General features: G+C 41.3%; 3 protein-coding genes across 3 annotated transcripts; 1 reads left to right on the top strand and 2 right to left on the bottom strand.

The window, feature by feature from the left end:
* copz1 (COPI coat complex subunit zeta 1) lies at nt 1-3,970 on the top strand. Its single transcript, XM_068744225.1, has 9 exons — nt 1-26; nt 435-503; nt 740-821; nt 928-1,019; nt 2,189-2,244; nt 2,361-2,438; nt 2,519-2,570; nt 2,658-2,696; nt 3,343-3,970. The coding sequence occupies exons 1-9, from the start codon at nt 9-11 to the stop codon at nt 3,388-3,390; spliced, it is 534 nt and encodes a 177-aa protein (XP_068600326.1). The 5' UTR covers nt 1-8; the 3' UTR covers nt 3,391-3,970.
* A 10,968-nt stretch (nt 3,971-14,938) lies between these two features.
* Nucleotides 14,939-16,468, bottom strand: znf740b (zinc finger protein 740b). Its single transcript, XM_068750727.1, has 3 exons — nt 16,360-16,468; nt 15,214-15,332; nt 14,939-15,082 (listed from the first exon to the last, which is right to left on the bottom strand). The coding sequence occupies exons 1-3, from the start codon at nt 16,466-16,468 to the stop codon at nt 14,939-14,941; spliced, it is 372 nt and encodes a 123-aa protein (XP_068606828.1).
* A 3,485-nt stretch (nt 16,469-19,953) lies between these two features.
* On the bottom strand, nt 19,954-24,620 carry csad (cysteine sulfinic acid decarboxylase). Its single transcript, XM_068750713.1, has 11 exons — nt 24,544-24,620; nt 22,634-22,856; nt 22,441-22,520; nt 22,159-22,213; nt 21,826-21,942; nt 21,640-21,704; nt 21,404-21,485; nt 21,111-21,310; nt 20,813-20,864; nt 20,640-20,729; nt 19,954-20,445 (listed from the first exon to the last, which is right to left on the bottom strand). The coding sequence occupies exons 2-11, from the start codon at nt 22,820-22,822 to the stop codon at nt 20,272-20,274; spliced, it is 1,104 nt and encodes a 367-aa protein (XP_068606814.1). The 5' UTR covers nt 22,823-22,856; nt 24,544-24,620; the 3' UTR covers nt 19,954-20,271.
* Nucleotides 24,621-25,488: the final 868 nt, after the last annotated feature.

Raw genomic sequence — 25,488 nt, 5'->3', positions numbered from 1 at the left:
AAGAGAAGATGGACTCTCCGTTACTGGTGCTGTACCATCATGTTTTTATTTTACAGTTTGGCGCGTCATTTAAGTTTTAGATAGTCACATATGTTTTTATTTAAAATTGTATCGGAGAACACAACGAAATGCGATATTGTATCTTGGTTAACTTGATTGTGGACCCAACTAACGTGAAGGGTTAGCTGTTTTAGCTAACTAGCTAGTGCCGGAAGTTAGCTTCGTGTGTATGTGTTGCCTATGTGGAAGTGGCGTGTCTTCCGTGTGACTGAGCAAATATGCAATAATTGAAACACGTTTACATCGGTGAATGTGATCGTATTAAGTTAATTCACTCCACTCTTTCACTGTCGCCCTGTCATATTTTGAGTAAGGTAGTTAATTTTCGATATTGAGTTCGAGGTTCACTAAATATGTTCCAATCATCTTATCAGGAACCATCCTTGTACACCGTCAAAGCAGTTCTGATACTGGACAACGATGGAGACAGGCTTTATGCTAAGGTATGATGGAGACAGTTGTACTGCACAGTTACCCTTATTGGTCGGTCGGCATTGTTTCACTAGGTAACATGTTTTTACAACTATTTGTCATACTTTTACTTGTGTGAAGTTAAGTTGTTGTTAGTTTTCTAATATCTGTAGAAAATGAATATCACCAGCCTTAATCTGTAATGAAATGTAAACTGTGTGGTTAAGATATTAAAATAAGATGTGATTTGCTTTGAATTCATTTACAGTATTATGATGATACATACCCAACAGTTAAGGAGCAGAAGGCTTTTGAGAAGAACATATTCAACAAAACACATAGGACAGACAGTAAGAGGCATTTTCCTTCGTATTGATTGTTTCTTTGGGTCCGTTGTACTAAAGATTCCTGCCTCAACAATGCCTTACAACATTGCTGCTTGTTGTGTGTCCATAGGTGAGATAGCATTATTGGAAGGCCTTACTGTTGTTTACAAGAGCAACATAGACCTCTTCTTTTATGTGATTGGAAGTTCCCATGAAAATGAGGTGAGCCTAGTTTTAGGAGTTTGCAATGAACTAATATGAAATATGATTTGTGATCCAACTGTTAATCGCCATGCAAAGCCACATAAACACGAGTGGACCAAAATGGCAGTGTTCCCATCTCTCTTACAGTTCAGTTGATGTCCTGAAACACAGGAGATCAAAGAGTCATTTTGTACACAATAGTAATGTGATATTTCCAAGCACTAAAGTTGTGTGAGTGTGTGTGTGTGTGTGTGTGTGTGTGTGTGTGTGTGTGTGTGTGTGTGTGTGTGTGAGCGAGCGGTCTCTTAAAATGAAGCCTAATTTTACCACACCTATTTCGTAGTTTGCATTGGCTGTCATTTAATCTTTGCTCCACCAGGTGAAAGCCTGGGGAGGGGAGGTGTTTGGTCATGTGCATGTATCCACTGCCAATCTTGCATAGTTCAGGCCATGGGAAGTTCTAGGCACCTCCTGATGCGTTTTGATTCCAAATTCAGACGGCTTTGATTAGACAATAAAAAGATGAGGGATGCATCCCAGAATTTTATTCCCATACCCGCTTTTTCCGATCCACTAGGTTGTCAACAAATGCTACGAGGTCAGTTTAAATTGAATACTTCCTAGTAATTCAAATGCAAAACCATAGTTTAAATTTGTTTCCCTCCAGCTTTGTTGTATGAGGGTTGGCTCTTGTGGTATTTGTCCTGCTGAGTGCAGTGTTTCACCCAAACATTGCCAACAATGTAGGGTTCAGTGCAGCATAGACGCCCATTTGTAGCTTACGGTAATAATGTGTGGCACACGTGTCACAAACATAAAACAAAATAAAAATGCTGGCCTCAAGAAGAAAAAGACGAGTCGACATAGGCTCAGAGTGTAAACAGAGTATACACAGTAGCATCCATTATGTTTCATCAGCCATTTGATGAACCAATATTTGAAGAAAAAACAAATTCCTTGTGATCCTGTCAGATTAATATAATTTGTGTACATTTCTGACTATAGTGAAGTTTTTCGGTGTTCAGGATTTCAGACGTGTATTTTCAGAGGGCATTTAGGATTATCGCTATAAAGTCGTATTTGTCTTTCTTAATATGTAAAGGAAATACTGTGATGTATATATGAAATACATTTTGGGTGTTTTTTGTTCTATACAAATGATTCTAATATATGTGTATTTTCAATAGCTGATGCTCATGGCTGTACTAAATTGCCTGTTTGATTCACTCAGTCAAATGCTGAGGTAAGATCTCGTTTATTTATTCCTCGGAACTTCAACAAAACCTTTTTTTTGTCACTCAGTTCCTGTTGTTTATGAAGTTAGCCTCAATATTTGTGAATCTATTTTTCATTCTGCAGAAAAAATGTGGAGAGAAGGGCTTTGCTGGAGAACATGGAGGGGCTCTTCCTGGCTGTGGATGAAATTGTAGATGGAGGGTAAGTAAGAATTGAGCAGCTTGAAACTTTCTGATGCAAGTCGTCTGTAATTGTCGGTCTGACCTTTCGCTGCCTATTAGGGTTATTTTGGAGAGTGACCCCCAGCAGGTTGTGCACCGTGTGGCTCTCAGGGTAAGCGGTTCCTTTTTTGCCTCTCAGAAATCTTCCACGTTGTTTATGATGTTGGTTGTCGTAAATGTAACGTAAATGTTCCTGCAGGGGGAAGATGTGCCATTGACAGAGCAGACAGTCACCCAGGTGAGAACAGAATTCTTTCATCCTCGACTATAGAATGTAAAAGCTCCATTAGTTTATTGACTGCTAAAACTCACCAGCACAGAACCAATGAGGACAAAGTGCTTCGCAGCATCATTCTCTACTCTGTCACTTGCCTCTCGGTTGTCACATGCAACATTGTGTTGTATGCGTGACGGCGTCCGTGATTGCTAATTATTCAGTGGTAAGGTGGTGGGTAGCCGGCGGTGCTTCTTGTCTTTTGGTTCTTACACGAGTCTGCCTGTGTGGTGATTAATGTTGTCATTTAAGAAGCCTGAGACTGGCTACCGCCATCCCTCCTCTGGCCATGATTAATGGCTCGCACCTCGTCCCCATACTTTATGGTTATGATTCAGCTTTCATGCAATCAATTAACATGATTAATTAGACCATGAATGTTTCTCTCCTTTTCTTATTTAAATCTGCTTTTCCAGAATTATCTTTAACGTTTTAGCAGTTTATCCATCGTCCTCTTTAACAAGATGCTGTTCGTTTTTCATTTTTGTTTAATTCAATGCTTTGTCCATAAAGGTTTATCACACGCCTCTAGCCTATTGTATACAGTAGAGTACAGTTAGATTTTGTTATTGAAGTGGTCTGCTTGGTCAAAACGAATGTTCCTTCACAGGTACTGCAGTCTGCCAAAGAACAGATCAAGTGGTCGCTCCTACGATAGACTCCTGCACCGGCGTACCAGCGAAGCCGCTGTTCAGTCAAGTCTTCGTGGCACTGAAAGATATACATTTATTCCTCTCATTGTCACCTCAAAGCTGTGAGGACTACCACTCCCAGGACTACTGCTCGACAAACGTTGTTTTTATACAGGCTTGCACCGCATGACACAATCAACATGAAAAAGTGGTGTACATTCCAGTACCAGGCCTGGCCTTGTTTTGCTAAGCGTTCATTACAGAGCCACAGTGTTTAATAAACCAATGGATCTGTCTATGTAATTAATAAACCTCGTCACAGCTTGTGGGCAACATTCCATGTTTATCCTTGAGCATGAATTTTGTACTGTTTGACAGAACCTTGTCGTCTCCTCCTGATCACTCTGTTAAGTTTTGGAGCTCTTAATGGCGTCTCGTCACAAAAAAAACAAACTGCCCAACTTGTGCTTTACTCACACTCACAGGGCTCTATTAGCGTTGGATTGTTTCAAACATTTGTTGACACTGGCAAGAACAACCGTGACTTTGTGTGTACTGAACCTGACACGATTCACTGTCATGCAATAAACCTTTTCATGCTTTGGATTGGGTCGTCCTATTTTTGAGCTGTGCAGTGATCTGGTTTTTTGAGGCTTCCATCCTATGCGCGCTTGGTTTTAAAGACTCCTCCACAGTTAAGAGTCCAGTGGCTGGAGCAAGGGCTCCATCTGCCGGTGTTAGCAGTGAAGTGCAAGGCTGAAGACAAAAGGAAGATCCTGGGAATCACTACTGTGTGACATGGAGACAAGTTTTATGGAGTCATTACATGATTCATTTCTACTCTAGAGAGACACTGTGCGTCAGGCATTGTGCTACATCAATGTGTCCCCACCCCCACATTCACACTAACTCCCGCATTTGAATGCAAATGAAGGGTACAGAGGAGAGAAATGGGTGCGTGAAGACACTATATCATGTACCTTGTGCATGTTATAAGATAAAAAAAAATCAAGCTCTATACATTCACTCAGCCATGTACCTCCATACCTTTTCATTATGATCACTTGAAAGTCTTTTGTGCTCGTAGAGATTTTGTTGGTTCTACTAAAAAACGTCCAGCCGTGCCTAATCTGCACCATATGAGGTTGCCGGTCTTGGTATGTTCTCCTTTCTCCTGACTTAAACAAATCAGACATTGTGTCCTACTGTACTTGGCATGCTGTGACAGGTCCATTGGTCATACCCTCCAGGTATTAAACCACTGTGTGTAGCTTTGCCAGAAAATGACGTATTGCTGGTTCTTTTTTTTTTGTTTAGTTTAATTTGTGGCATAGCGATCAAAGTGGGAAGCAAGTCACACACGCACACGATATGTTGGAATGCAGAAGAAACCTTTTATTTGCCTGATGGGAAAATGTATACCTTCCCCACTGTCAATCATTTCATGGTTCTTTGATGAGAACTGCTTCTGTAAATCACAAACTTGGAGGGTATCATAATCTGAGGAACTTCAAAAGCACAGCAGACTTACATATCGCACATGGACTTTTTAAATAAAATGAAAAAAGTCTCAATCACTTAAATGTATATGAATCAATCAGAGTTCTTTAAGAGAGAACAAAGCAATAGATTATAAAGTGTGTCTGTGTGTGTTTGGGCCTGACTGTCCACGTCGGTTGATGTACAGTATTCCCATTACAGAGGAGTGTACTCAATGATTTTGTTATTGGCTCCAAGCTGTCGACCTATTGTCCTGGCTTCCTGGCATTCACGCTGCTGTATCTTTACTCCAGATGAGTCCATCTGGAGTAAAGATACAGCAGCGTGAATGGCGTCTGTGCAGATGTTTTGCACTCCGTGCTACAGTGAAAGAAAGCGCAATAACAAAGGAAGAGCACTCAAGATAAATTAACAGCTCAATTTCACACCAGCTCATTGTTATCGCAGCCGCTTGTTGGTATTATCAAGGCGGTTTTTGTTTCAGCACGTGGTTTTGGCGAGGGGAGGAACAGTAAAGGTTAAAGAGTTGCCCTCTCAGCTGTGGTAGAGAAGCAGTAAATGTGATTAGATTAGATCCCAGTGAGGGCATGATGGGAAAGGGCGAGGGTAAGAACAGATCCCACCCAAGGTGCTTGTCCCAGACACTCACTTTTCATCTCTAGATAGCACTGCAGCACCATCAGGGACTCAGTGACTCGCTTTCGTCCACTAATTACAGTTGTACCATCATAAAAAAAAAAACCAGCGAGGTAATTTATATTAATTATACATTCATGAGTATTACAGATTGAAATGCAGTGCCTTGACATGCTATACATAACACGCAGTAAAATTGTCAGAGACGTGTGGGCTAGAGCCTTGTTATTGATCGATGCATACAGTGAAAGAGTGGCTCTCTTTCTCCTGTGTGTGTGTGTGTGTGTGTGTGAGAGTGGACTGTGTGAATTAGCATCAATAAATTATCATCATCTGTAAGCTTACAGAGTCTTTATGTCATAGTCAATGGGCCTGAGCGCCCATCTGATGGCTTACCCTACTAAAGAGAAACAACGCTGGGGGAAAAAACAATGACAGCATGTTGGATCTAATACAGTAAACATATTAAATGAAGTGCCATTATATTGTCTGAGCAGTACAAAGGCCATGGCCCGCATGATGTTTAATAACCCAGCGCATTAAAATTAACAAGGCTATTTTACTTCTACTGCTTTCCCCATTCCCGTCCAGATAACGCTAAGACTGACGGTCATGCTATTTAATGACATCCTTCTGAAAAGCCGTCCTTCTATTCTTAATTATTGGGCTGATTTACTCTGGTTTGAAATGAAACTAAGCGCCACCATATCTGCATAATCACCTCAAACATACAGCATTTGGAAAGAGGTCATAAAAGGCTTCTCAAAGCAAGCGTGTGCTGTGTGGGACTTTGTCCGTGTGTGCATGCAGAAGAGAAGCGGTAAGGGACCCAGTCCTGCTCCCTTTGCTTCAGCAGCAAACCCGGCAGCCTGACGTGCTTTATGGCCCCAGTTGCCCTCTCCCGGGTCTGTTTATGGCCTCCCATTGAATGGAGAATCATGGCCACTCCAGGAAAAGCCAGCCAAAAACAACACCTCGGCCACTGCGCTCTTGCCTTGCCTGTGCAATAACTCAACAATGTTTATTTTCTGGGGTGGGGGGGGGGGAGTATTCATAGCAATGACGTAAGATGACTGTAAATTCTAATACTAATGCTCAATTTTTGTTGTTGTTGATGTAAGATAAAAATGTCGGCACAAACGTGGCTGGTTTATTGGTTGTCGTTACTGGTTGGCGGAGAAAATAATAATTGTGGGCTTTGTTTGGAGAATGCTTTTTTTCCTCTGGCCCGCAGGACTAGTTATTTTACGATACCTGTAAGATTTATCAGATGAGAATGTTCAACTTTGAGAGGATAATGAAATAGCAGCACCAAGGGCGTTGTTAATCGAGCACATATTCTAACTGATGTGTTTCCCCTCTGCTGTTTCCCCCCCCACAGTTCTCCCATACTGGCGCAGAGCCTTCCTCTTTAACCCAAAGCATAACTCAGAAGACTGATAGTGGAAACACTGGATGCCAATATTCATGGTCTAAGCTGATGCTGGTTCGATGCACTGAGACGATGTTGCGTTTCTTTGTGGTGGGGGTGGGTTGCACAAACACAAACACAAACACGGTTGCCTGGATCGGCTCCAGGGGAATCTCTATCATCCTCCAATGCTGCACGGCATGCGGGCACATCTGGTCCGGATGGGCTTGACTTGAATCTACCCCGTAATCCAGAGGATGGCGTTTTTAGCCAGGGGGGGGGGGGGCTGCTATCACTCCTGACGTGGCGAAAGTGTCCTGGCAGGTCAGAGGTCACTGGGTTACTGCTGTTATCAAACAGTCAACACTACATTTTGTCCTCGCGATGATACGGGGAGAATCATCCTGGGAGAATCCAGGAAGGGGCCCATCAGTCATTTTCACTGTAGACAGTCAACGTCAGACACGGCGCTGCTGCCCATAAAGGTTTATGAGTGTTGCTGCTGTGTTATTTAACCCCTTACTGCATCCACTAGGAAAACATTCAGTGTCTTTCTCCTTGTTTGTGTTGTTGTTGTTGTTGCTTTAGATTCTTTTGTTCTAAAAAAAGATAGAAATAAAAAACCCTCCTGTGCGCATTTGTATCTGTAGCTGCTAAAAGAATGAAAAGAAACACATTTTCCACTGCATAGTCCAGAATCCTTCTCTCTCCCCCCCTGTCATTTACACTTTCTCCCCTCCCTCCCATGGATTCCCCCCAGCCTCACCACAACACCGTTAACAGACGGCCCTGGCAGATTTACTGCCACCCTCTTTCCATTGGCCGCCAGCGTGACAGCGGTGATTTAACGCTGCCTTCTTATTGGCCAAACACTCGACAGGTTAATTTATGGCTGCGCTGTGATTTGATGCCTCCAGCCTTTGAAGTGAGTTAAAGCTCTGTCGCTTATAGGACACAGAAACGGTGTCAGGTTCCAGTCGTAAAATCTTATCCCTGAAGGGGGGGGGGGGGCACTAGAGTATAATAGTTCTGACGTCATGAGAGAAGAGACACTCTGGAAGAGACCTCATTGTGAGCACAGAGGAAGAGATTGATTGGGGGAGGGGGGGTTCAGTGTCAATCCTAAAAAGGCTTTGAGTGGCTCACAAAACATAAAAAATAAAAAAAAATACCCAAGTCAATCGCATGGAGACGGGATTTGGCTTTTTGTGTGTGATCTCGCATCCAGTCACATAAAATATCACACCGCTCATCCGACATATTCTACCTGCGTGGGAATGTCCATTTATCTTTGTTATCTCTCTCTCATCCCACACCTCTCACCAACAGCAGGTTTCTATATGATTCAGAGGTCAAACAGATCCCAAATGATTATTATATATAGCGCTTAGCTGATCGGCAGTGGCAAGCTGCCAAAAGCCACTTTGACATTTGCTGAGCTGCGTCTTCTCAATGCAGCGCCGGCCGGTGTTCGTGCAGCGCCATAATCCATCTGCAGTCCATCGCTTCATCAGCCCGACGGGATCGAGAAGAGTGAGAATGTGGCCCATGTAGCAGCCTTTGACCCATGGAAATCTTTAAGGTCAAAAAAGCACGCCCTGTCTATCAACCCCTATTGGAGTCATGCACCGTCTCCCTTAGATATCAAATCCCTCTCGTTTCTCCTTCACTTCACACTTGAGGTAGTCTGCTCGAGTGGAAAGCTGTTGGGAAATAAAAAGAGACAGAGGAAAGCTCTGGATTTACTATGTCAAGTGGGATTGCATAATTTAATAAGACCTTCTCCTGAACTTGATGGCACGGGGTCACATCGAATGTCCTCTGACAATGTGCCATGAAAGAAAACAGGTTTCACATCTCGAAGAGACACGGTCCCTCTGAACTCTGGGCAATGACAGACAGGTTGGGGCTGAGAGACAAACATTTGAGTCAAGGTAACATTTCAGCGGGGCACTTATTGTGGAATCGTGCTCTATTTGTCAGAGCTTTGCTTCACTTTGCTTAACATTGATGTCCCTGGTTTGCACATGTTGTATAATATAAATAATTGGATGGTTTAATTTGTATCCATCCTCATATTTGTGGGGTGTTCTTCGAGTCTATGGAACATCAAGGTCGTGGCGTCCCAAATAAATGCGTCTTCTCACAGAGCATTCAGCTCCTCTGAAGGCCAAATATGGCACCAATCATGCTGTGGTTGGTTGCTTTTATCGCCTTCAGATCAGCTCAGTCCAAATATGTCCCAACTAGCTGTGGATTAATAGGATGGTGTTTCTGTTGAGGCTGAACTCAAACTCGTTGGAAAGGGGGGGGGGGGGATTTCCTGACAAATAAAGATCCTGGACTACTGAATAAATCTGTGCGCTGAAAACAAAAGGAGTACATGAGAGACCAGGAGGCTCTGAGCCTCCTCCTCTCCCCCGCCTCTCCGCGTTCTATGCATTGCTAACATATTTTGGGAGGTTTCAGTTGTGCAGTCGACGAATAGAATATTCTTCACGGCAGACAGTTTGACTTCTCATTGTTGGAAAAGCACAGCTTACTAATAATACCAGTGGTTCCGTTTATTTTTCAAGTGTCCCAGCCTGAGACCAATCTAAAGGGAACCGAACCATCATTCACCCCATGAGCTTCACGTTTACCTTTTTCTCCTGTGATATTTTCTTCAGTGAGGACCACCTTACACAAGATCCAGACAAAAGAGCACAAAGTTAACTGGGAATCTCAGGTTGTATGAATATTCATGATTTCAAAGAATCTAAATACTCCCCCTCCCCCCCCCACCCCGCCCTTCTTACCAGTCAGATGGGAGATGCCGCTCGCTTCTCTTCTCCTCTGTGTTGCATTTTGAGTCCTGGGAACGACATACAGAAGCTAATTCATCTTGTTGAGTTACACTAATTGGAAACGTAGCGGCAGACGTCTCCAAGGAATTTGGTAGTAGTAATAGCCCTGTAATAACAGTTATAACACACGGACATCAGTGTTGTCTCTCGTTTTTGTCCATCTCTGTGCAAAAAGTTGCCTTTTATTTCAATTATCTACTTAATCTGTCCTTGATCTTTAATTTCATACGGCCCGAGTTGTCATATTGCTGCAGGAACACTTTTGGTTCTAAGGCATGACAGGATTCAGCTACATACATAATTTATTCCTGAGTAATATCCCCCAGTATTTGAGAATATTACAATATTTGGTCATTATTAATAAGTAATGCACTCATACCTTTACTGCTCACTGTTTAGTGAGACCCCAAGATGAACTGTCAAATAATTGTACAAGTATAAGTGTGATAAATCAGATTGATGATTTTGATCTTATCCTGAGACAGTTGCAGCGTTTAAATATAGTGTAAGAAGACGGGGTTTTCCACATCACATGTTTTTCACATTTCTAATTGTCATTCGGAGGAATGCAGTCATTGTCGCATCCTGATTGCCACTTGCATCATCTGTGTCAACGCTCGAGAAAATGGGAGTAATCTGAACAGAGGAGCTTAAAACGTAATCAAGCACAGCACACTCACAGTCACCTCAGACGGCTTAAATACCCCGACTAATTAACACAGAGAGAGGGGGGGGGGGGGGTCACAGGCATGATGGATGCTTCCTGGTTGGCTTTCAGGAAACCAGTGATTCCTTTATTAATCAAAGCCTGAGATGAAAAAGACTCTCCCAGACCTTAGGGAGCGGGAGATAGCAGGAGGGCTTCAATCATATCACTGTGATCCTGCGAAGTATTTGATCAGGGGGGGGCATCAAAACATTTGGAGACAAAAGATTTCTGCTGCTGCAGAGAGTGTGTTTCCACGAACCTCTGAAACACCCGTATGTTTACAGAGCCGCTGTGTGTGCAGTCGGCTTAGATTTACTGGTCGTTGGAGAAATGTATTTTTGGATGCTTTTCCTGCCTTTCCTCGACAGGAGGGGGGGCGAGCATGCAAAGCGTTGGCCATCCCTCCCAAGCAGAGCTCTCGTCCCCGATGCAGGGAGCCAGACTGAGCACACGGCAGCACTCCCACTCTTTACCCCTGGACCGTCTCCATAATCAGTCTGTCTCACAGGGATGATTTCGAACCTAGATGATTTCAGCACTGCGTGTATGAAGATGGAGTGTTATCTCCCTCTCTCTGGTCTCTACCTCACTTAAGGAGGTCTATTGTTAAGTGTGTGTGTGTGTGTGTGTGGGGGGGGGGGGGGGGGGGGGCTGTGGGTGCAGTAAATCAGGCTGCAGAGGGAGGGGATGTCTCCCATGGGGGGGAAAGCGCACACTCCCAGCAGCCTTCAGGCTGATCTCATCCTGCCTATCCTAATGCTTTAATTAAGGAACTGGTCAATAGCAAAGAGGAAGGTGCTAAAGGGTATGATCTGCACTTCCTAACATATGACTGATGTGGCAATACCCATACAAGCAGAATTACGGGGCAATGAAAGACATTTTCTCCCCCCCTGGAGAATGTGGATATCAACTATTACCACGCACTTATGTCTGTTTGATTACCCAGTTTGACAATAATACTTCTCAAAAGCACCGTTTCTAACAAATCATATTTAGACTATTGATGCAGCCCTCATTGAGGCATGTTGAGTGCTGAAATACATATAATTACACATATAGTTTAATTGCACGTTTAATTGCAGTAGCGTTCTGGCGGCTCTGCTATACCTTCACGTTTGCATCGTGGTTCTAACGGTTAAATTACATTACTACTGAAACTAAGAGCAGTTTTAGGGCAATGAAAAGAACGAAGGCATATTTTGACATTTAAATTTGACCCTTCCTACCACCTATTCTACTGCTGCCGCAGTTTGGGGGGTTTAATATGTCTACATTTGACCAATTTAATCCGGTGTCACATTTAGCAAGAAAATCAATTAAATGATAGGCTTTTTTCTGTACATGATCAGTGTTTAATACTTTTCCCAACCATGTTTGTAGTGCAGCTTTCTTTCCAGGCTGCGCTTGAGTTCAACATCTAGTGTGGAGTATGAGGTTTCTAATGAACACAACGCTGTTCACATAACCAGTTCTGTAATAAAGTTGAATTTGTAAACACGTTTTCCTTGCATGTTCCCAGAAGTGGCAAAAGTACAGTACAAGTACATACAGTTTATTAGATATTGATCAATTGTCTCCCCTTTAACGGTCACTAAATTACAGGGGATTTGTTTTTGTAGTCAGACAGGCTTGAGATGCATTTAGGATGCACCTCCCTCTTGTGGCTCAGACATGTCTTTTTTACACTCAGACTGAAAAGACAACATTATTGCAGGCACGGTTGCCGCGGCTGATTTAACAACGTTGGTGCATTTCAAATTAAACGTTTGTTTTGATTCTTTGGGCAAATAAAAAGGTGTTGATTACAGCTTCTCGAGCATGAAGGATTTTGATTTTCAAATCAAGTAGTTTTTAGTTGAGGTTTGGTCAAACATTGTTCTGATTAACAGTCTGGTACAGAGAGGCCTATTTCAATATTCTCATTATTATTTATTAATAATTACATTTATATCGAGTCTCATTTGGAAAAGAAAAACGTGCTTTAATCGTATATTTCATATGATGATGAATTTTCTTCTATTTCTTACCCTGAATTAGCCAGTCAATGTCGTCTTGTTCTCTTATCAAAATGCTTCTCGATGGACCCAAATGTAAAAGTCGGGAAGAGTTCATTCACCTTTCTGCATGATCGCACTGTTTTTCTACACACCTGCCCTCTAAAACACACTCCTTTATAATTTTTTTGTAAAAAAAACCCTTCTGCAATCTTAATTGTTTATTCATTTTCATTCCTATGCTTTGCACAAAGTTGCTGGTTCTATGCCCACTGACGCCATCTGCTGCCAGAGTTTGCACACTTCACCTTTGAGGCATTTATCTTAATTATTAATAACTGAGAATGAAATGTAGCAGAATGCTTTGGACAATTCCTCCAACAACGTTCCATATATGCAATAATAATATAATACATTATATAAAGGTAATTCTGCAAAGGCTGCAATTCAGTCCTGATTCAAAGACAACACATAAGGGAAAATATCAAGCCTTATTTTCTTTGTTTACTTTAAAACCAATCTCGTAGAAGAAAAAAAAAGGAAACATTTTTAAAAATCATAACAGCTTTATTGAGACTTGAGGCCCTAAAACTCCATTACAAACTCCATAGGACAGCATGACTGAGTCAAAACCAATTTCTCTTCACCCCCCCCCCCCCCCCGACATGTAAAGAAGCTGGGCTCACATACGAGAGAAAAAAATAAAATCATTTTACCAAAAACAAAATACATGAAAAATCCTCCAACAGACACATGCAAAAGAATCATTAAAAGTTTCTGACTAACCATGACTGCTGTGCTAAAAAGGACAGAACAGTGTGACAGCATTTACTTCACTCCTACAAGCAAGTTGAAGAAAAACCTGGCATGAGCTTTTTGGCGGTCACAAGAAATCACAAGATTAAGAATAGAGTTCAGATCTTCCTTTGGAGTGTAGGTCCCACACTATTTCTACGCCTAATCATTTTTAAATATATATTAAGCTCATAGAAAGTTGACAAGCGATGGGCCCAAGAATCCTTTCACATATTCTAAAAAATTTGACATCAAGACAGATCAGTCTACAGTACAATCCTCTACAACTGAGCTAATGTCTTTAGTCCAGTGTTTACAGTGATGTAATCATTAAGAGGCTTGAATATTATATAATATACACCAGAATTGTAAAAAAAAAAAAAAAAAAAGAAGTTCTATTCCCCTGTTCTTTGCGTGTACTTATTCATCTTCACTGAAGATGCTCAAGGTGAAATTAGAGATAAATGACACAGCACTGTATTGAGATCACATTCAGTCAGGTGGGGACAGAGGAAAGGTCTAAAAATATATCAGTGGGTTAAACTTCAAAATCAAAGATCTGGAAACTTCAGGTGAAACTTGGATTTTCAAATGACAATCCCAACCATGCCTCCTTTTTACAAAGCTACTTTTGAAAGGTTGGAGCAATCCACGAGTGCAGAGCTGGAAACATAAGACTAACAGTAGTTTCTAGGAATAGATGGACCACAAACAGAATGAATTTAATTTGAAGGGGTTAATATGGAAGCATTTCGCCTCGTGGTATTTCTTACATCCCAGTTAACATTATAGACGAAGCTCACCAGCATTACTCTTGAGCTTCAGAAATCCAGGCTTTTTTCTACCACAGCTTTCAGCCTTCTACTGTATTTCTACGGTAATCTATTAGCAGAACCAGACAAAACAAGATATATCATTGAATGTGTGAACAGTCGCTCGACAATTTCACAAATACTAAATTGGCTTAACAAAAATATTCGAGTTACACGGCGCATGCGTAACTCGAAGTTCTTAAACATCATCCACACGGCTGCAAAAGTAGGTCTTTCAATTTTAGATCTGGACATGAAATAGCATGAAAAAATAATATAGGTCTATTTGAGAAATATGTGTAGGAGAAAAAGGTTTGTATAAATGAATGACTAATTTTACTAATCTACTCATGTTTAGTCTGTGACATGCCTGCTTCTTGTTTAGCGTCTGTACATCGATTTCAAGTGTGTTACCAACACCTACAAATATGGGACAGGTAGCTACTAACTACCACAAGGAAGTACTAATCCTCATGAGCAGGTGCATGATGCAGGTCAAAAGGACATCTAGTACATCTTGCAAGATATGCAAACAGTCAAAAGTACTTAAAAATATGGAATCTCTCAGCAGTAATGCCAAAAAATACCTGCAACCTTTCATTCGGCTATTGCAGTAATACCTAGACCTGTAGTAAAAGATCAGGAATTAGTCTGTCCAGTTTGCCTGTACAACGAATGCAACAGGAGATTACAAATCAAAACGGAACACAAAACAGAACAAAAATGTTAGATCCACAATTGACCTCTATGAAGGAGCGGGTGAGAGGAAAACGTAAGTTAGGCCGTTTAAGCTAGGCTGCTTTCAGGTTACAGTACTGCTGAGCTCCAAAATGTGATGCCACTGAGCTGCAGACCGCTGTTGGGGGGGTCAGACAGTCAGACGGTTGTTAGAAGGCTGTAGGGGGCTCCAGGAAGCCGGATGAGCCTCCTGTGAGTACTGGTTTTCCTCTTTGCTCACTGCAACTGTACATAGTCGACGGTGTCTCAGCAGCCTGTCCGTACGTGAGAAGTTCTAGAGCCAGGCAAAGAAAGGCGTGCTTCGGTTACAAGAGGAGAATAATGCTAGAAACACTGCTGATGTCATAGAGATGCATTCATTGTTGTAGAAATATGTAAATGAGCTAAACTTTAGCAGCGACTAACCTGATGGCAGCGATCACACTGGTACGGCTTCTCGCCGCTGTGCACCCGTTTGTGTCTGTCCAAGTGATAGCGCTGAATGAACCGCATGTCACAAGCATCACAAGCGAAAGGCTTTTCCCCTGTAAACAACCACAGGAATCGATTAAGACTCACCATATTTGACTGGATACAACACACACACAGTAGCATGGATCTGTCTTCCATTCATCACGGCAGGGCTTTTGGGTGTTTACGAAGGGCCGTTCACGTCACGAGTCAGTGGAACGGTTAAAGACAGTGGGCTGATCCTCGCTTTGACCTGTGGTAAAAGATCTGTGAAGATCCCGCCTCTCCTCCGTTCAGACCTTGTAGTCTTTCCGTCGATAACTCTAGTCAATAGCCAGTTTGTGTTTCACAATAAACTGCCTCACGATATGCTCTTAATTTGCAAGTTCTCTGCTTGCATTTCATATGTGGACTTAAATTGCAGCTATAGACTCACTTTATACTCTGGTATATTTGTGGGTTAATATATTCCTCACAATGCAAACCACTTACATTTTCAAAGACTGACTCATAAAAGTAAACTGTTAATGCGCGACATTAACATCTGAACAGTTTAAATATCTGTATTTGACACCGGCTAGAATTGAAAAAGAGGTGAAGTGCTTTCATATTCTACACAGAAATCCCGTAGCTTCAGATTCAGCCTTGAGGGATACTCATCGTGCCAGTTTCTTTATATCCTTGTTGTCTCACCCTCCCATCATTTGTCATGGCTTTAACTTGATTGTGGCTGAGTATACATATTGGCTTAATGTTGGTGTTTCAGTATCTGTAAACATACACCAACATACAGTTGGTAAACTTTTACCAACAAATATTTAACCAAGAAGCTACAGAAGTACTGCAAGTTGGGTGCACTTTGAACCCATCCATGACAAAAAAAACCAGCTGTAGCTGAACTGGTAATAAAAGCACAAATCACTGGGAATGAAACAACCATTGGAGGCTTGTTCAGTCGTTTGAGTCAAACGGATAGAGCTGCAGAGGGGTGGAAGCAAACTGGCTGCACAGCTCACCACTGATTATGTCATTGGGTCTTTCTTCACCAAGTATTATAATCTACGAAGCCCAAATTGAAGCCCGTGAGCTGTGGGGTCTCACCTGTATGTGTAAGTATGTGTCGCTTCAGGTGGTAGCTACTCCGGTAAGCTCCATAGCAGTGGTCGCATATGAAGTTCTTCTGGACTTTCAAGGAACTGTCGTCATCCATATTGAGTTGTGGAAGTAAATGCTAACAAAAAATAACAAAATGAGTTCAAACTGAACACAGATACCAGATATCCAGCCGTGAAAGAATGCTTACCTCCACTTTAACTTTGTTGGATGACCCTGACTTCTTGTGTTTCTTCTTGGGTTGCAGATTCTGGTTTGCCTGTATGTCCTTTCCATCCATTATTCTGGATGAGTGATAATCACCATCTTTTCGGATTAGCTTTTGCAGGGAGGAAAGACAGTACGTGAACTGCATTGCAATGCATCTTTGTTGCAAAAAATTACTTTTACAAACACCTCTATATATATATATACTGTACTATAGTGTGTTGACCATTTGTTAAAATATATTTTTTAGCTACCGCTTTACAGGTTTTGTGTTGAAGTTTGCTTTTACAATGTGAGCATTTTTCTCTCCTAGTAAAAGCTGAATTTGGTTTTCAAGGCAAAGTTTATAAAACCCAATTTCAACAAGTTTTCTGCATGGCCATGTATGTGTCTCTCACCAGGGGTGGACAGGTGCCGGTTGATGGATGGCCCATGTGGCTGTGGTGGGCTTGTCCGTGGTGTCCCTGGTGTCCATGGTGGTTGTGGCCGTGCTGTGTGTGGGCTTGGTGGCTCTCAGGACTAGTCCTGTGACCTTGTCCCATGGCTGATGTCATTCTCTTCTGGCCTGGGATGTTGTTGGCCTGCATAAGAGCCATGCTGGACAACACCGCCTCACAGCCCAGCAACCCAGCCTGGAAACAGACACAATATGTCAGAGCAGGAAGAAAGTTCCGAAGGACTCCTCACAGAGACAAGGAGTCATAGAAAGGAGAGGGAGCTGAGTAATGGGTTCATAAGTCTAATGCACTGGCATCGTGATGGTGATTCTGCAGATGAGGAGACAGCCACTGACCCATTTCATATGGTCTCGAACAGAGTTGTTGGAATGGTGTGTCATCGTCGCTGTTTGAATGCGTGTGTGTTAGGGGGGAACAGAGGGGGCTTCGTTCAGGATGAGGGGTAACAGAAGACACCACACTCACCCAAATCATCAGGGGCCAAAGCCTGAAAGTAGAAGTATAAAAACACAAGGCTATTGTTTTTACATATGGGAATAAGGAGCTGGAAAATCAATCTATTTAGATTTAACAAATCTGGACATGTAGCCAGAAATGTAGATTAATTATCAGTGAAGAAAGCCCCAACTGTTTGGGTTATGCTAAGATTCTATCAGATGGGGGATATTAACGAAGGAGGGCCTTGTGCATTAGGTGACACTGAACTTTATATAAAAATGTGTTACCGGCTTCTAACAGCAGCGCATTTAAAATAAAATATAATTTTATCTATCTCATGTTGTTGTAGGAATCGTAAAATGAAATGACAGCAATGGATGTAATGTTTTTGTCCCAGTACTCAAAACACATTCAGGCGAATGTCGTCCCGCAAAAGGCCCTTTTGTTATATAGTCATAATCATAGAAAAAAAAAATCAATTGATGAAGTCTGATTAATCAACAAGCTCAGGCAGGTTGCAGGTGTAAAGTGTGGCATTCAAATATGTATAGATAAATTGTAGGTATGGCAGCAAGTGGATTTCCTTATAATTATATATGTACAGCATAAAAGTATCTAGTTCATTGTACAAACGAGTAATAGAAACATTTTATAAGCTTTAAAACCTTCACAATTTGCACTGTTCAGGAGAGTCCAATCACCTCCAATCAGGTAACTTTTACATTGTGTTAAACATCAAGTGTATCGGAGCAAGTTCTCACATGGGGTAGCAACTGCAATGATCCAAGTTGACCGGTTCGACAGACGACTTAGCTCTACCTACCGACTCAGGAAACAGGACTTGCCTGTTTATTGTCCAATGTTTAGATTCCATTTAAAAACTTGACATAATATGCATTTTGTAATCTATTGGTGAACAACATCTGCAACGCAGCAGAAAGAACAGCACCCATTTGACAGAAAGCAACAATTATTTCTAATGTGGTTCATCTTTGCTTATGCTACACAACTTAAACAGTCAGTAGCACTCTGAGTTTAAAGCTAAATCAAAAAACCAGAAACTTTATTTCCACAACAAGCATTAGAGAGTAGCCCATCTGTACAAGTACAAGTAACTTCCCAACCAGAAGGGAAATATATACACACAACCAAGATGCACGTAATCCATGATATCAAATGAGCTCTCAATGTATGTATCAGAATACCATACATAAACACCGATATGATAAAATTATAGAAAATATAAAATATAGACCATGAGTTAAATTATAAGTCTTCCGTAAGCATACAGTTTAGCGATCTTCCAAAATCCAAACCTCGTTTATTCAGAAATGAAGCAGATCAGCACCACTGAGCTAGCTAGCGCCATGAACCACAAAACCTTTCAATCCCAGTAAAAAAAATAGTGAGCTCAATTTATCAAACACGAACGTTTTGGAGAGGCGGTTCATCCCGATAATCAGATAATCGATTCATAAATGTGAAGTATGGAGAGGGTCAATTTAAACAAACAAGGCTAAACTGCTAGCTAGCCAGTAGTTGGCTTGTGGGACAACTCTTGTATGATGGACCCCCCCCCCCGCGCACCAGAACACAACAGCCATGGTGTGCAGGCTACGTCCCGACCACAAAATAACATCTCCCCCGCCAGCCACAGGCATTCGAAAAAACCCATTAAGCATTTTATAATAACTTAAAGATTCGTAAGCAACGTCTGCTGGGAAACAGACTGCTTACCTTTGTATCTTCTGCGTTTCGTTGAGGAATATCTCCTGTCGCACTACCAATTTTTTCTCAGTTTATAAACACAGACAGGAAACGCCACCGGAAGTGCTCGTCGGAGACACTGGTGATTGGTCAGACTCCCTACCACGTGACTAAAGCGGAATGACCCACATTTACGGCCATAAATGTGAGGGAACGGTAGTGCATGTTCGGCATGGCCTGGATGGGGTTGTACCTCTTTTTTCCGAACAGTTGCATTGGTTTTTCGTTTTTCCTTACTTTTTTTGCAAAACAAAGCAACTAAAAATGTGCACAATGGGCAGATTAAGATTTTATAACGTAACAAAACCTTAATCCATCACAATATAATACAGACCAGATGCACGTGTTTTCTTTATGGTCTGTGTGTGGGTGTACGTGCGTGCATGCGCATGGTTTAAATAAAGAGGTCATGTATATTTAAATGTGTGGAATCGTTGCTTTACTGCTACCCTCTGGATCACACCACGCAATCAAAGTATATTTAATCAACTCAGTATGTTACGAAAACTTCACACTAATTTATAATCCAAAGACAAAAGCCCAAGTCCGTTTTATTTATTTAGTCAACTGTGCTTCCGTTTTATTCTCATGATCATCCCGGTTTCTGCTTTTTCCTCCCTGATGAGACCATTTTTGGATTCATCCACCTTCATATTCCTTTCTGTCGCATCAGTCTTCCCCCCTGTGGAGCTTTTTCAGTTATTGATAAAGTGATGACGTTTGACAATTTCAAATTTTATTTTTCAAACAAAAATCTGAAAGAAACTTCAACAATGTTTTCCCCTCTTATTACAATTAGTAGAAATTCATTTGGCTTGAAGCTGGTGATTGTGATAGCAAATCTGTTTCCATTCAGAACAAAGAGAAAAATATAGTCCCCAACATCAGGCGCACAGCATTTATCTAGCTCTACAGTTTACATTTTTTCTAACAGATTTCAGAAGAGAAAACTCATCGATACAAGATGTTGCGTATAGTAAGTCACTAAGAACGTTAGACAAATGGTAGACATTTTAATAGTTGCGTTTGTTCACAGATCCTTTCCTAGTCTTTCAATTTCATCGAGGACAAAGTCCATATCCTTCTGAGAAAATGCTGGAGACATGACAACCATTCGGAAAAAGTTCACATTGTTTCCCAAAGGCTGGTAGCCCATCATCATCGTGCCTTGTTCAATCATGCGTTTCTTGACAACGGGAGCTACCTATGAAAAAGAAAAGAAAGCACGTTAAGTTGAATGTTGTATTCAGATATTCTGTACAGCAGTGTTAAACACTTCATTTTTTTTCTTATGCCAATTCGAATCTCAAGCTTTAACGTGTGTGGTCTGAAAAGGGAAAGAATTAAAAATGTGCAATCATGGAGATTACAGTTCCCTGATGTAAAACAGAAACTTACTTTTGCCAACTTGTCTTGGTAAGTCGCATCTCCCTCCGTCCCCCTCATGCTGGGTGGTATGAACCAAAAGCATACATTCACAAACTCCGGCTGTTTATGGAGACAGACAAATGATCAAAGATTCAGTGATGTAGGAAACATCCAATACTTGACAGTAGTCTTTAGACACGTACCTCGTGTAAAAGATTAAATCCTTCCCTTTTCTTCATTTGCTTCCCCAGATACCTGTGTGAGAGTTAAGATTTCACAAGCCGATTTTCCTTTCAGTAACCCGACCAAATTTGTGTAATTTACGAAATGAAGATTTTTCCTAATAATGTTTCTGTTGCATTAGACGAGATTCACTAGTAACCAAGCACGTTCTGTCTTACTGGTGCTCACATTGAGAAAAACAATGGCTTTAAATATAGCTGATAAATGGGACATAAAAGAACTGAAGTTACCGTGTGGTGTTACAGGTGCACATCCTACCTTGCATGGATAAAAGCTTTGTCTACACGATCTTCCAAGCCAGAGGAGCCAACTGCTTTCCACATCAGCCATAGCTTTAGACAGTCTACCTTGCGGCCGCACTGGATTGACTTGTCCCCTACATCCAGATCAACATCATAGAATTTATCTTGCTGGAACAAATATGTGGCGTTGGCACAGTGGCACCTCTTCAGCAAGTTCTGAAAATAAATTACAATGTTAATGATTGTTATTAAAATATATATATATTTGTGTGTTAGATAACTTTGCTGACTCAAAATGGGAAGTCAAACCGTGTTATCCTGGAGCAGCAGGACAGAACACTGCTGGCCAGCTAGAAGCATCTTGTGAGGATTCCAGGTCACTGAATTCGCTCTTGTCAGACAAAACACAGACAGACGCAGCAAGTGTGTGTTAGAGCAATAGATGTGCCAAAATGTATTCTTTCAATCTTCTATACAATTTATGTACGAGCAACTTGTTGCCCTTCTGGTGATAAATCTACATAAAGATGCCCTGGAATCAGTACCTATCAACCCCGTTCATCAGATGTCTGTGCTTCTTGGAAAAGAGCACGCTTCCGCCAAAAGCTGCCTAAAAAACATGACAGACCAGACACAATTCTGCATGTACTGTACTCTGTTCATTTCAAATTCAGTCTCACAGAAGTACAGCTGGTCAATAGAACTGGTTCTTCCTCAACGAAGAGACTCACGTCTACATGCATCCAGAGCTTGTGTCTCTCACAGACATCAGCAATGCGGTCCAGTGGGTCAAATGCACCCTGCACTGTGGTCCCTGAAGTGCAGTTCACTAGGAATGGCACTGCACCCTGGAATATACAAACTTTAAATGAATATGCGTCCCATGTGATCAAGCTGGTTTCTCCTAATATGTGCTGTACAGTGTGTAAGATACACACTACATAACTACGGTAATCAGTTCCAAGGTTAATTATCTGTAGTGGATAATTACTATTAAAACCAAATCAATTTATAATTCGGTAATTGACATTTATGGAGGATGTAGTAGACGTTAGTGAATTTACCTGAGATTTTGCCAGCACTATTTTTTCATCCAAGTCCTCTGGGATCATGCGACCTCTGAGTGAGCGTTGAAAAAAGGCCAGAACAATTTGTACTTTAGCATTCAAACCCCCAGAGTTCAGGATTAATGGGAGGTACAATAAGCCATTTTTTTTAAAGTTATAAACTTAGAAAATAATATAATATATTTGCATGTTCAATGAGCAAGCCTTTACTGTTCTTGAAAAACCATTTGATTACTTAAACGGTTAGATTAATTTAGCCTCTTATGAACAATACATCACCGATCATCCACTTCCACCAGGATCACATTGTCTGTCCCAAAGCCAAGAAATGCAGCTCCTTTCTTCACAGAATAATGGCTCTGGAAAAACAAGATTATTTCCTTTAATGATATTTCTGTGGAGGAAACACATGAAACGTCTCTGCAATGTCAGCAATGCCTCAGATGTGTAAGGTTTAACAAGCATCCCAGACCTCTGAAGATGTAAAGATGACAAGCTGCGGGAGACCACGCAACCCCTGACTTTTGACCTCTGGGAAGTGATGGTAGCGTGCCACGTTCATGGCGTTCATGTTAGAGGCAGACCCCCCAGGGCAGAAAATGCCATCACCCTTAGTCCAGCCAACCAGCTGACGCAGACCTCTTAGGACTTCCTTCTCCATCAATATAAACACCGGGGCCACCTCATAGGTGTAGCTGAAGAGGAAATAGAAAGTATGATTGTTTAGAACTTTGCATGCCATAATTTATTCTGTTATATTACATATTCTTGTACTGACAACAAAACTTAAAGTAAAAGTCACTCTAAGAGTTCTCCATTACAATTAGAAGCACTTCATAAAAACAACAATGAGAGTAATCTAAGTGTCGACAGAATGTGCCTTCATTAAAATGAATCTGTGGTATGCAAATGAATTGATTTATTAATAAATGACTAGCAAATAAATTAATTTTATAGTATTCAATAGTAATATAAGATTGCATCATAAAATGTAAACAATATCCTTTTATTGGCAAACTCTAAATCTGATTTGTCGTGTACGTGCTTTTTCTCGCATTATTTTTTGCTTTCATGCGCTGCACTGTTATTTCCTGTGTTCTGTGTCTGACCTCTTCCGCTCTCGTCGTTACACCTGCTCCTCCTTCCCTTCGTCGCCCTGCCTTCTTAGCCCTCCCTCCGTCTTCAGTGCTCTGCCACTCTGCCTTTTTAAAATCACTCCATAGTCATAGCCTTGTTTCTGAACCGTGGGCGTTTTTTTGTTTTAAACCTCATTTAGTCTGCTGATTTGGATGCCTCGGCCTTGTTGTGTTAGTCTGATTTTTGACCTTGTTTTTTGCCTGACGAGTTCGATACCTTTGCCAGCGTGGACTGCCTGTGTGCCAAACCTTTTGTGAAATTACCGGTAACCCTTCTTCTCTACTGTCAGTCTGTGCCTCTGCATCCACACCATCCTGTTCAGTGTTCTTGACAGCATTCACAAATAAATGTTAAGCAGTGATAAGCACATTTGCTGTGAAGTAGTCATATAAAAGAAAATATTAAAGTTAATTATTTATGCATTAGGAAATACACTTTCTTCAGGTTCTTAATTTACTTTACAAGATATTGTACATGGAGTGCTTTTGCACTTTGTGAAAGAATTTGCCTTCATTTTAATAGTATTTTAAATGTGATACTTCTCCTCCTCCCCACCCCCCCCCCAAGCTTATTCTCATGTGGGAAGTATTATAATAAGAGGCACTCTGTTTTGTGTATTTACTTGCAATAGGTCTGCCCAAGGAGAATAGGAGTCCTAAGATCTGTGGTACTCTGCTGGAGACAAAGCTGACTTCATTTACGAATGATTTACACGTGACCAGAAAGGATATCCAAAGTTATCCATCTCTTAGAATAAGCAAACCTGAAGGTTATATTCATAATGTGGGACCTTATGTATTGATTGCATTCCTCGGTCAGGTGAGAATTCAGACTCTGCTCATGACATCATCCTTCTCTCGCCTTAATTTGCAAGATTTCCTTCATGCGTTTTAGCGATGAAATTTCTGCTCTGTTGAATAAACGTCTGAAGGTCGACTTCACCTGCAGACAGACCGTACTTGGTTGGTTTCCCTGCATACTTCCCCCCCCTCTTCTGTATTTATTTGACAGCAAAAAGATCTTTCAATATTCACATTTCCTGTTCAATGCATCATAAAAACAAAAAAAGGAATGCAAACACATTCTTTTACCCAAGTAGAATTTGATACTTAATTTCTAAAGATTTGAATACTTCTACGATTATGCTGCATGGAAAAATGATCTTGTTTGCATTAATTTTGTATTAATCCAACTGGTCCTTTCCTCTGTACAATCATATGCTTATAGTATTTAGTGAATTCTTACATGCTGGTGTTGAGAGCCTCGGTGAGAAATCGTCCGGCCAGGGAGTGATAGTCCACTCCAGTGAACAGCTGATTAAAAAAATATGGATGATCTGAAATAAACAAGCAGCATCTAGTCATGGAAGAACATCTCTTGCATCTCGCCAGACACTTCAGCCGTCCACCGAAACACTTACTCGTTTTTTTTTTGTCATTCTAAGCATTTTCTTTTTTTTTACCCTTGCCGAAGAGGAGGCGAGGGTATTGCAATTGGTTGCGTTTGTTTGTCTGTCCGAGCACATAACTCAAAAACTAGTAACCCAATCGACTTGAAAATTTTACACAAGCAAGGTTCTGTCCGTGGCTCGGTCCTCCCTGAGAATGGCGTTGATCCGGATCTGGATCCAGATTCTAGAATTATCTTTACATCTGGAATTGTGCCTGTGCTGTAAACTGCCACTTTAAGAGGGAGGGACATGAATGGCATGATGGGAAAAAGAGTCCAGAAGGTGTCTTGTAGTACGTTCCGGAGCAGCAAGCTAGAGCAGGTTTGGCCCCTCTGACCCAGAAGCCCTGTTTACTGTCTCACAAGATCGAATAGTCTATTGGAGGCGATGGTCTGCAATCTCTGATTGTCGTTTTCTAGTTTTAAATACTTTTATTTATCAAAAGCAAGTCAAACGCAAAGTTACATTTTTTTCTTTTTTAAACAAACAACCAAATGAACGCCCACCCACCCCCCAACATAGTAAACTAGAAATAACAAATAAGTATGAACAGTACTCGTACATGTACACAGTGGTCATTTCAAAAGCAAACAAACGAGGATAAAAAACAATCGATAAAGACAAACAGAAACACTTACTGGTTTTGATGCTATATTTAGCAACATCGCTCACTCTCTGCAACAGCTTGTCTTGAGTCTCTCCTGTCTGCCTCAGCTCCAGGTCAAGCAGCGGAGCCAACT

Source organism: Brachionichthys hirsutus, chromosome 2 (assembly GCF_040956055.1).
Source record: "Brachionichthys hirsutus isolate HB-005 chromosome 2, CSIRO-AGI_Bhir_v1, whole genome shotgun sequence".
In the NCBI taxonomy this organism is placed as follows: Eukaryota; Metazoa; Chordata; class Actinopteri; order Lophiiformes; family Brachionichthyidae; genus Brachionichthys; species Brachionichthys hirsutus.
This window is presented reverse-complemented; position numbering and strand designations above follow the sequence as displayed.